This window comes from Cataglyphis hispanica, chromosome 14 (genome assembly GCF_021464435.1).
Source record: "Cataglyphis hispanica isolate Lineage 1 chromosome 14, ULB_Chis1_1.0, whole genome shotgun sequence".
Taxonomy (NCBI): domain Eukaryota; kingdom Metazoa; phylum Arthropoda; class Insecta; order Hymenoptera; family Formicidae; genus Cataglyphis; species Cataglyphis hispanica.
In genome coordinates this window covers 4,663,479-4,676,334 of record NC_065967.1, presented here as the reverse complement: position 1 = coordinate 4,676,334, position 12,856 = coordinate 4,663,479, and the positions used below count along the sequence as shown (strand labels likewise).

The 12,856-nt window shown below is 35.5% G+C and overlaps 1 protein-coding gene across 1 annotated transcript in view; it reads left to right on the top strand.

Moving 5' to 3' along the window:
• LOC126854709 (serine/threonine-protein kinase NLK) overlaps positions 1-12,856 on the top strand; it is a 91,210-nt gene that overhangs the window by 52,646 nt on the left and 25,708 nt on the right. Inside the window, exon 4 of the mRNA XM_050601690.1 lies at positions 8,750-8,856. Within this exon, the coding sequence (XP_050457647.1) occupies positions 8,750-8,856 (107 nt within the window). The remainder of the gene's footprint in view (positions 1-8,749; positions 8,857-12,856) is intronic.

Genomic DNA, 12,856 nt, shown 5'->3' with positions numbered 1-12,856 from the left:
CTGGATAGGTTCCGGCGCGGAAAAAGAGCTTCCGGCGAGAAAGAGGCGCGCTCAAACGAGGCTCTCCCCCCCGCGCCCGCTTCGCTCGCATCTCTCTCGCATTGTCTCCTTATGGTAATCGCGAAATCCGCACTCGTCCATTTCCGCCCGTTTGTACCCCGGAAACGCCCGCTTCATTTCCGAGATCGCGCTCGAACTTACCCGCTTTTTTTCGCGATTCGCACAAAGAAAATTTCACGCTACAAATTACGTGAGAAATACAGTCTCTTTTTACAATATTTATTGTAAAAGTGGAATATAACGATATTAGGATATTTATTACTGTAAAAGTGATAAATTATGCATTTGTTTGTGCATTAAAATATTTGAATAATCGCAATATTTTCTGGTAAAATGTAATATTATTACAGAAAAATATCATGATTTCTCTTGTTCCACGATTTTTAAAATTATATTGTTATAATTTTTATATTTCCTGAACATGCACGATAACAATTTTAAAAAATTGCAAGAAAATTTGATTAATAATAAAACAGGTGTAAATTTTTTTAATAAACACGCGAATATATTAAATTTACAAAGAGTAAGAAATTTTCTCCAAACTAATTTTTTCTCACGACTTCGTGGATCATCGAAAGTCTCTTGCCGAGAATGTCTTCGCGCGTTATCAATTAATTCTCGATCGATGATTATCGTTTTACTTGAATATCCAACTCGCGCAATTAACTCGATGATATCTAAGATGATGCACAACGAGATGTTTCCATTTCTTTACGGCAAAAGAGAGATCGGATTTACGTTGCTTATTAACAAATATATATCCGGTGGAGGCGCGGGGGCGTATCTCTGACTGTTCGATGCGAATCGCACGCACGCATGCGTGGGCACGCGCTCACGGGTTCCCACGTCACTATCTACTTGCGAAAGACGAGAATTTTCTGATGTATTAGAAATAATGTATATTGGAAAGCGAGAGAGAGAGAGAAAAGGAGGGGGCTTCGTCCATTTATAACGCGGGATTTCTCTTTTTGATGTATTACGTTTAATTTAATATTAACGATTGATTTATACCCTAATTAAATTGCAATGTAATGAATGTCATATATCCTTTTATGATTATCCGCGTGATTATGTAATTTTTATTTCTAGAAATGATAAAGAAACAAGATTGAACCGAATACCTGCTACTTAAAGTAATTAAAAAGAAACTTGTTATTTGTATTAAATAGAAGATAAACATGAATGACAAAATGGATTTTAAAATAAAATTTAATTTTCATTTCAAAATTCGGTTTTTCTCGATGATTTTTTTAATAAATTTCCTTTTCTAAATGTGGATTTATGAATCTTGAAATAATATTTTATTTACAATTAAATGTAAGTAATTTCGTAAATCAAAATTATATTAATATAAAAAAAGGTATTATATAGATATATTTATAATCAAATTTCTAAAAGTCATGCATTTAAAAACGAAACGATATACATTGAAGAAAGAACAAGAAACGCATATACATTGCAACGATTCAACTTTTTTTTCACGTAAACATGGGATGTAAATAATTTTCTATCTTTTCTTTGATCATCCCTTTTTACGCGGTTATTCCCTTTGAGTATCGATGCGCTGCATTTAGAACACGCGCTAATAATGAGGACACTTTGTAACGCGCACGACACATTAAATGATAAAGTCACGCGCACAAAAAACTGCAAGTAAAAAATCTTACAATAAAGAGGAAAATACCTTATGAATCCGTATTTATATCAGTTTAATACGAATTTTATTAAATTTCAATTAACTTTTATCGAAATTAATGGATTTGAAATTAATGAACGATTTATTCGAAAAATTGCTTCACCTTTTGTGCTGAAAAGAAATTTTTGAGACTCGATTTAAGCGATTTAATTTTTAAATAAATCGTACGGTTGGTAGGGCGAATGTTTTTTTTTTTTTTCGTCCTTTCTTCTGGAATATCTCGAAGATCGACGCGCCGTCAGGAAAGAGTGAGAAAGGATGAAAGGAAGAGAGAGGATAGAATTTTATTGATTATCCATGGACACAGACGTTATCTAAGGCCTAAGGCGCGGAAGCGATATCGTTTAAGGATTCCTAAACCAGTACAACGTTTACTCAATCTGTAGGAAAATAAAAATATATCAGCTATCAGGTAGAAAATTTTTGTGTTCTTATTTTTTCCGATATAATTTTTTAAAGTCAGATATTATATAAAGAGGAACTCCTCTCCGCGATTGATCTGATCTTTATCAGCTATAAATGCGCGATGTTTAATTGTACATTAATTTCAATTTATGCGTCAAGAATTTTGCTAAAAGGAAAAAAAGAAAAAGATGAAAAGCTGTATGTTGAATTAAAATTATTTGCAATAATTCTGCCGGATCTGAAATGCGAGAAGCTCGTTGCAATATTTGGTTTTATATTTCCGTGGCTGATTACAGCTTCCTACCGCGTTCAGCTTCTTCGAGGCGTATCGAGTATCGCGCTCTGTGGATATCGATCGCACGTGGAGTTTTTGGTCGGGCTGTAGAGGGTTCTTCGTTCTTTGTTCGCGTTTTACCTCTCGTTTCGTTTCCTTCCATTTTCCCTTCTCGTTTAGCATGCGTATGTAAAATTTTATCGAATAGCCATCATTCTGAGTAATTATTATAATTTCAATTTATACGAATGAAAGGAAAAGAAAGAGAGAGAGAGAGAGAGAGAGAGATGATTAGCTTTGAATGATCAGTTAATTAAAAATCATATTATCTCTTAATTAAATGAAAAGTTCATTCAATATTTTGCAGAGATGCATTATTATCTCATGTTTTACCTTGGCGCCTTTAATTCACGATAATTATAAGAGTAATAAATTCCAACTTTGTTTTGTCGATTTAATTTTTTAATGGATGAAGCCTTATAAGAGAAGTTTCTGAAATTCATAACGGAATATCAGAAACACAACAACTGGCTTTACAAATTTAGAGATTTTACGAAAGAAATAAGTTTTGGAGGAATATGAAGAGAAGTTTTAAATCTTTAGTGACATTTAGTATTCCTTTATAAGAATCTCTATATACTTTCGAGATATGATTTTAGTACAATTCTTTTAGAGACACAACTGAAGCTAAAGTGATCGGAATAATTTTTTTCTCACTTTTCACATTTTCATTTATTAAATATTTGGATTTTTTCAAAGTTTTATAGTTATTTATTTTTTTATTATTAAAATAATTTATTATTAATTTAAATAATCATAACATAAAATCCATCCTTAAATATCTTAAATATCCTAATAAATTCATTCCAAAGGAAATTGAAATTGAAATTAAGTCTGTAAAAAAGTCAAATCAGAGTTTTTAAAATTATATTTAATCTAAATTTTTCTATTTTATGCTTCGTGACTTATGGTATTTGTAGAGGAAAAATAAAGAGTACAACTTTTAATCGTGTATTCTCACGAAAGACTAGATTAATTGGTTTTTTTTTTATATATAGACGAATTCTATAACATCAAAAATGAGAAGAGATCATTCACGTTTTTTTTTTACGACATTACGAGTAATACGTCATATCCGGAATCGATTTCTATTTCTACTTACTGACGAGGGTTCTGACAGAGTGCTGCAGTTTTGAGGAGGTGCAGGAAACTTTTAATTTAGAGGATCGGAATCGGCATCGCAAAGGATTTATCGCCAAGACTTGAATATTGATATCTTGATGTGTCTTTAATTCTGAGACGTGGAATATGTTGATTAAAAGCGACGCGCGCAAAAAAAACTTATCTCCACACGCGGCGGACTTGCATTTTGCTTACGCTAAATAGACGTCGCGATTCGAAATTTATACCGGGTGTCTGCATCGTCGACGAGATTCATCGCGAAAGTATTTAAATGTATGCAAAATCAGGAGTGAGCATGTGACTCCCTGAGGGAAGAAAAATCGGTAGGAAAAATCGCGGGAACTTATTCTGTATGCACTTCTCTCCCAGTTTTTAAACGGAGCCCGGTATGTCGCGGGTATAATTAATCGCTTACTGTATACTTTGGTACATTAATCATTCTTTCAAAGTCATATTAATAAATATTATCAATTAGATTTTAGACGATGACACGCGTTTATGTGAACGTATTAGATAACGATGCAAATTATTTACAAATTTTTGTCTTTAAATAAATTAAAAATATTAATTACTTTTTTTTCATGATAAAGATATATATAATATTTTTTAATTAATATGTTTCTTGTCAGTAAAGTATTTTTTATTATTTTCCACGAAGTCATCAAGAACAAATCGAGTTTATTTGAATTTCACGGTAATTTCCTTCAAATCGGCATAGCTTTAAATTCGCAATTTTTTTTTGGCATGATATGGTCAAGAGTTCTCTATCTCTTTTTCCCTCTGTCGGTCTTTCAAAGTCATTCACGCGAGTCGAGTTCGAACTCGGTTGACCGGTCGGACGAGCTGGATCGGCCTTGCTCGAACACCTCAGAGTCTAAGCCTCCTCCATCATCATCATCATAAACATCAACCTCGTCTTCATTTTTATTGTTGGCTACTTCTTTGTTACCCAGTCCAGTCAACAAATAATCTAAAAGGTTACCGCCGATGTTTGTCCCCAAGTGATATAGAAGCTCTAGAAGTACGCGAGTAACCCGATACTCTCTCGTCTGATACTCTACCCGATATCGAATTTTAACTCGCGCTCTAAATATGAAGATAATAGAAAATTTCATCAAAGATATAATTAACATATGATTTCTGTCATTGCTAAAATAACTTAAAGCCTTAATGATTGCGCGCGTGCGCGAATTAAAAAGTATTGGGTCATTTCATGTGTTTTTATAATTTATTATAAATTATTATAAATTATTAATATTATTATTAATATAATAAATTATAAAAACACGTCAAATGATCCAATATATCGCGACTTATTTGCGAGATACGGGAGCGAATTCGCACATATCCAGAGTCTTCCAGGCTCTTCCTCAAGTGAGCAATACCGGACAAGAAAAGAGGGCGAGGGGAATGAAGAAAGAAGAGGGAAGGAAAGATCGAAAGGGAAGGAAAGACGGGAGAAAACGACAGGATACTCAATTCCCTTCGCGCTGGCTCGGCTCGGCTCGGCTCGGCGCGGAGCGGAGTGCTGGCAGAGAGATGATGCTAGGGGCAACTCTCGCTTTGTCCAGGAACCGGTCGACGTACCTACCAGGAGGCAGGCAGGCAGGCACGCATCGATCCGCCAATCGTGCGGCGGTGCCTTAAGCGCGTTGCACAATGTTGCTGCCGACAACGCAATGTCGAGCTTTTGCCAAAAGCTCTCTCATCGATTCGCCTCATATTTTTTAACGCAGAGAGAACATATCTTTTCATATTAATAGATTTTTATACGACGCTCGCGTTAATCGTGTTATTTTTTTAACGATAGATTTCTTGGACAAATATTTCGGGAAGATCTTTTTTCGCGAAAAAATATCGAGATTTTAATCATTTTTGGACTCCCCGAAAAGATCAGTCGGATGGTTACACCTTTCGAGACTTTAAATCCTTTCTCTCCCTGTCGGGGAAGATATATCCCCTGACAATTTCCTCTCAGTCTGATCTTTTTCGAGTTTCCGGAAAACTCTTCGGCGCGCGAAGACTATCTCTTCTCATCTATCGCGTTGTCGCCTTCACGACTGTCAAATGGGAAAGAAAAAAACATTTCTTCATATTAATATATAATTAACACAGATTCTTATATTTTCAGATAAAAGAATCGTGATGAAAATAAAAAAAGAATTTGCGAATGATGCGTAAGCAAAGTAACGAAATTTATTTTCTCTTATATCGTCAAGCTAGAATAAAAGTTTGGTTTCGATTTCGACGAATATTTTTACTAATTTTAAACAATTTTGATAGGAAGAAATTTTCTTTTCTTTAATGAGAGAGATAAAGAGAAATCGCTTAGGATGATTTAAGAAAGCAGAATCAAAAACTCACTCACCCTTCTCGGCGAACCTTGACATGATTTTTCCGGCGAGATGTCGCGGTTGTTTGCGTCGAAAAACATGCAAAGGCCATCAATCATGCCCTGAAACAGCAATAGAGATGTTATTTCGACGTAGCAAAGAGATATCGTATTCCTGTAATCGTAAAGTTCAGTTCGAGATCGAGCACTCGTCGAGATAAATCTTTTAGTTATCCAAAACTTTTTACGCCGTAAAAGAGATACGAAACTTTCGAAATATAAAACTTTGTTCTGGTAATAAAAATTGTTGAAATATTTATTATAAATTTTGATAAAGAACCTAGAAAACATTTTTTATTCAATCATAAAATAAAATTTCATTAATAATATTGATATTTCGCGTACGATTAAGAGTACAAAATTATTTTAAAATAAACTTTCACATCGAACTCTATCACATAAAATTTATCTGAGAACTAATTTACTTTCTATTTTCAATTAGCAAGTCTCTTTCATTAAACTTTATTTTATATTTAAACGCTTTAGATACACAGACAGCATTTTATAGAAAACTCGTAAAAACGGAATAAAAATAATTTCAATCATTTATAACCCGAAGATGATCAATGTGTCTCCAGATTAAAATAAAAACCCGTTCTTTTTCTTGTATTCTTCACTATTTACGGCTTTCGATAACGTTGGTATATTTCATGTATCTTTCTCAACCCTTCAATTATCAAACGATAATTATGCGTCACAAACACTATGGACAATATGTTGCCTCGCTTCGCATCGCAAAATCGAAACGTCAAGGGTTGATAATTCAAAGGGAATCGGACGTACTCTCGAGTCTCTTTGATCGCAATCGAAATTGATCGAAACTTAGTCTGACACTGCATATATGTGACAGTGAGGGCAATAACAGTTCTCGAATACTTGTCAATAATTTTAAATAATAAATAATTTCATTAAGAAAAAATAAATCCTGTGATTCTATGTAAAAAGCGATGAAATGTTATCAAGATTAGTTATTAAGATTGTTGTGACGGTTTTTGAATCCTGATTCCAAGTTCTCTCTTTAAGTCAAGTTAGACTTCTCGCAGCCTCTGTCTCTTTCTCACTCTCACTCTCTTTCTCTTTTGACTTGCATACCAGGTTCGCGCCACGGCAGCCTCTACCTGCATTCCAGCTTATCCGGTCGACCTCATTCCGCCATTATATTATTTCGTTCTCTCAGCTCTCTCGATATGCTCTTGAATGTCGTCTTCCGTACGCTCGTTTGCGCGAAAGTGAGTTTTCGGGATCGAATTATGTCACACGATGTCGTGCCATCCCTCATCATATTGTGCTCGCGATTCGAAATCATATCCTTGAGATTTCCGCGGCAAAACAATATTGTTTTTAATAAAATCGTATGAATAAACATAACTTAATTTTGTACATACACATTTCTTTTTACATTTAATTTCTTATGTCGAAAAGAACGATTTTTAGACACAGTTAAAAAAAATTGTGACAGTGCATATAAATAAAAACAATTTTTCATTTTTTATTTTTACCGAGATTATCACTTTTTTTCACATTGATGAAGAAAAATTTTCTATGGACAGAGAAATAAAATCAACATTGATATCAAGACGAAAGAATTTCATCGAATTTTGACCTTTGTCTTTTAAGACTGCGATTTTTTTTATTAATATATTTCGGTATTAATTTCTCTTTCGTCTTCGCAAAATCATATCTCCCGATAGCGATAGGTAATGTCTGCGTAACACGCAGACTCTCTCTTGGCATTATGATCATCGACAATCGTATTCATTACAAGCCGATTCGATCACTGTCAGCAGCAGGCAAGTAGATACCATCGAGAATGTACATCGATATTCATTATCTGCTACGTTATTCCGGGCGATCGGATGCGTGCTCGGGTCATTCGCCAAATGCATTCATATTGACTATAAATCAACTGAACGCGAAAATATTAACTCTCTCGACCGCACACGTGACACAGATATTTCACGACGGAACGATCGTGTTACTTTACACCGCGTTACAGCGCGATTGCGTTTTTATGCCGGACGTTGATGGATTGGTATGACTCGGTGACGGATTATTCGCGGTGGCTGTTGCGTGTGTCGCGATGTGCGAAAAATTCGTCTGCTTTAAAGATCTATATGTAATAATTATTATTTTATTTACTTCAATTAAGCGGACAATAAAATATCATTCGGATAATGAATAAAGATATATATGAAATTATATAGTAATAAAGAATCTACATATAATGATAACAATAATAAAATATTATTTATCATATTCATGATAAACATCGAGAAAGTAATTATTATTAAACACGAAATAAAATAACAACTCAATTAAATTTACTTTATCATATGTTAATTAATGCTCCAATTAATATTCTGCGCAGATACAATTTAATATTTTATTTCAACATAAAAATTAATATTCACATAATAAAACAGTAAACATCTTTTATCTGTAAAAAAAAAAAAACAAAAACTAGATAAAATTTAAAAATTAAGGCATTTAGAATCGTGGCTCTTTTTGCGATATTATCTTATATTTGACATGCCAAAAATGGAGCCGGCGGATTATTAAGTGGGATTAAGTCATCGCACGCGAGATTAGTCGATCTGTTCTACAGGTGCGACGTAATGATCCGGGAAGGAGAATCACCTGCTAATTGCCGATCGTTGACGCGTGCACGCGCGTGACACGACTTAGCATAATACGCGAGCGATCATAATCGATAAATTCCTTAACGAGCCGCGCGATACAGATATGTGATCACCGAGCTGCTCCAGAGCGACCTGCATAAGATTATCGTGAGCCCACAGCATCTCAGCCCGGACCACATCAAGGTCTTCCTTTATCAGATCCTGCGAGGTGAGTGTCAGCAGCTTTACATATTTTTTTATTGCGCGCCTAAATAGACTAGAATTAAACTGATAAGACACAAAGAATAGAAGCATATTTTTTACATATATATTTTTTACATATATATGTGTGTGTGTGTGTGTGTTATTATTTAAAAATTTTTATTATATGAAAAGATCTATATATATATATATATATATATATATATATATATATATATATATATATATATATATTATTGTCAAGTTCAAAGTAAAGGAACGAAGCGGAGGACCGATACAAGCAGGTAACTAGTAGGTCAGCTCTTAAGACACAATGGGTACATTCTTGGTAGGAAGCAAAACCCATAGAGAAAGCGAGGGAAGGGGAGGGAGGGGGGGGGAGATCAGGAGAGAGGATGGGAAAGTTCCGAGTTAGAACTCCCAGGGCGACGAAGGTGCTGGTCCAGTCTCTAGACGACCTCTCAGCAGTCGTTGAGGTCGAGATTCCGAGATAGTTTGCCAGGTGGAATAGAGGGGGAAGGTGGAAGAAGTGGAAGAAAAGGCGAACAGGAATAGCAGAATGGGACGCGAGGAACGAGATGAGAATGACGAAGAAGGGAGGAAAGTCGACGCTTATAAAAATCCACGAGTAGCATATTGCTTGTGTCGTCACCAGGCGAGGTTTAGACGGCGAGCCAGAGGGGAGGGGGGAAGGAAGGAGAAGCAGACAGGCGAGGGTGGGAGAACTGAGATAAACAGGATCGTTTCTATTCATCCCTCGGGATCATCCCGGAGGATCTCGACGCTCCTCCTATATCGTCCTTACATTGTCTGGTTTGCCGAATTACCTGTTTCGCTCCGTCTCCGTCGCGATGTGTCCCCTCTACTGGGGTCTGAAAAATGTCCGTTTATTCTTTTGTTTGTCATCCCGTTTATTTATTTTTTTTTTCTTGATCAGTCTACCGCTATTTTCCTTCTTTTCGTGGAAAAGTGGGAAACGTACGTGTTATTCTCTCGTGGCTTATTTTCAGCAGTATAATTAATATGTGCGTTATTTATTTAACATAAAGAGTTATATAAAATGAAGGTATTAGGATATGTTAATATTAATATTAAAATGAAAACAAAGGATATTATAAATGTGGCAAAAAAACAAGAAACGTGATGCGAGAGAATAATTTTCACTTATTAATCTTTATGTTTTCATAATTATGAAAATATGAAAAATTTGATATTTTTGCCCGAGTTAATATAATTGCGTCGAATGTAATTATAATCAAAGGCGCACAGCACGCGTGATTATGTCTCGCGGATGTGGAATTTTATTATGAGTTTGCCGTCCCTTTTGTCGCATCGATTATCCGAAATTACGGGATAAATATCTCTCACTGAGCAAAAGAGAGAGAGAGAGAGAGAGAGAGAGAGAGAGAGAGAGAGAAAGAACAGATCAAAGGGTGCGCGGATTAAAGGGATCACGACGCAACACGCGGGAGGAATAAAAAAAGACGATGAACTGTGTGACGTCTGGAAATGAAATTCCGCAATGATAATACGTAAACGCGCAAAAGCCTTTAAGAAATTACTTCGTTAACAAATATTTTTTTTTGTATTATTTCTCTCGCGTAATTATTAATAGTTATAAAAAATAATTCGTGGTTCATTTTCGTCGTCTCGACGCTCAAAATTCCTCGGTCAAGAAAGCTCAGAGAATCGCTTTGTTTCTTGAATTTTCCACTCTGTCAGATACTAGTTTTCAAATAATATCATTCGAGGGATATATTTTGCGTACCTGAATTTATACATATTTTTTCACTGTAAACCGAAACATATAAAAATCAAGATTTGTTAAAGTAAATAAAATAAACCAAGATTTGTGTTTATCAACATTCGAGCATCGTGTATCCGCGTCGTGTATTTCCATGAAATATTATATCGAGATATATACGGCAAGCAACTATTTACGACGGTGAATCGCGGGCTTTTTATTGAACGTGAAAAGAATGGTGACCTAGTGAACCATCTTTTCGCACGATCGATTTTGCTTGCATCACTCGACAAAATGAAATCATCGACAAAGAGAGAGAGAGAGAGAGAGAGAGAAGGGAACGAAGGAAAAGAGAAGAAAACAGAAACAGAGAGACTTGCCATAGTGCATTAAATTCGTTATGCACTTCTCGCTTTGCATATCATGCGATACACCATTTCTAAATGATATTAGAGCACACTCAACGATCTGCCGCGTACGTGTAAATATTCGCTGCCGATCGAATCATTTTCTAAATTAGAATCTAATTTCGGAGATTACATGAAAAAATTCACGCTATTAATGCATATGAATAATGTACCGCAGGAAAAATCGAAGGAATAATAATTGCGATACACGCGTAAATATTATTAGTACATTTAGCAGTATAATTCCTAATTAATCGAACAGATTAAAATAGAATGAAATATGTCAATTAATAAAAATAAAAATTTAATTTGGAATTGAAAATATATCAAAGAAAGAACACATTTGCTATTGCGATGATCGAGTTAAACCGAGTACATCTTTCTGTTTTCGTTATCACGACCGGACGGTTACGGACAGGCGTGAAAAAAAAAAAGACAGCCGCATTAATTCATCATTCGGCGCGTCGTGCACTTTTGTTTCCCTTCCAGCCGTTTGTTTTCGAGGATAATTTGTCATGACAGCTCTCGTTGCATCCCATCCCATCCCCCCCCCCACCCCCTCTCGTCTTTTTCTCGCAGAAGGATGCATCTCCCGAATCATGATGCGGAGGAGAGCTCGGTCGCGTTCACCCTTCGCTTCCGCTCTCGCTGGAAGGAGGTTTCTGGCGCAGCGCGAATGCAACACAAGTGCACTAAATCATTATGCGCTGGCCAACTGAGGCATACCGCTGCGAATAGTAATTTTTCCTCGTTTTCTCGTTATTAAGATCTTTCCTGTCTCATCACGATGACGTCTTTTCGTTTTTTTTTCTTATCTTTCTCTCTCTCTCTCTCTCTCTCCTGTCATGATGAAATAGAGTCACTTTTGAAATTACTGTCGTCTATACTCACTGGGACGAGAAAAAATAGTTTTTCGTTGTAATATAATGCGATCAGAATAACGGAATGAAATTGGATTTCAAGTCATGTTTATCTTTATTATCAAGAACTTTTGATTCATAAATAGTAAATGAATAAGTAGAGAGAGAAGACTGATAGTGAGAAGTATGATAGAATGTAATAAAAAAAGAGATATATAACTCTAATAATTAATATTATAATTATAAGATCATTAAGACATCTGATATAGTTATATAATTAAATAAAAAAATATATATAACATATATACTGTAATTTAGAAAATTTTAATGTAAAATCACTAATAATTGAATTGAATTAGAATTCTAATTTCTATAAAATTCGACAAATAATATTTCTTTGATAAAATTGGAATTTACTACACATCGTGCAATGCATTAGTATTCTTTAAGCTTGTCGAATATATATTTCTAGCGTTTCCAAGATAGCAAGGATTAAGATTGCCGACGATCTTACATTTGCCATTTTCTCGTGTTCATAATTTCGTACCTACCGGACGTTAAAACATTCTATTTGCGCAGAGCATTCCTAACGATTTTCGCTTCGCGGTTGGTTATCCTCTTTTTGCGAAATATATTGCTATCGCGGAGAGAAGCGAGAGAAGCTGCGCTCGTCGATCCTGGACCCAGGACCGATTCTCCTGGCCGTATTCATCGGTCAACGTCCTTACGAGTTCGACCCGGGCCCCCCGTTCTTCTCCGAGCTTCTGCGTGCTTCAACGGTACATTTCTCCAGACGGAGAACGATGCCGTGAACCGGAAAGCGAGCGGCACGCGTTTTCGACGTGTCCGATAAAGGCCCGCCCGTTTCCGCGTTAGTCGTAATCGCAGGTTTAGATATGTTGCACGTTCAACGCATTAATCTTCAATATTTTGACTCGAAGAATCCGAGTTACATGAACGTAAGATATTTCAATGATGCAGCGGAATTATGTGACA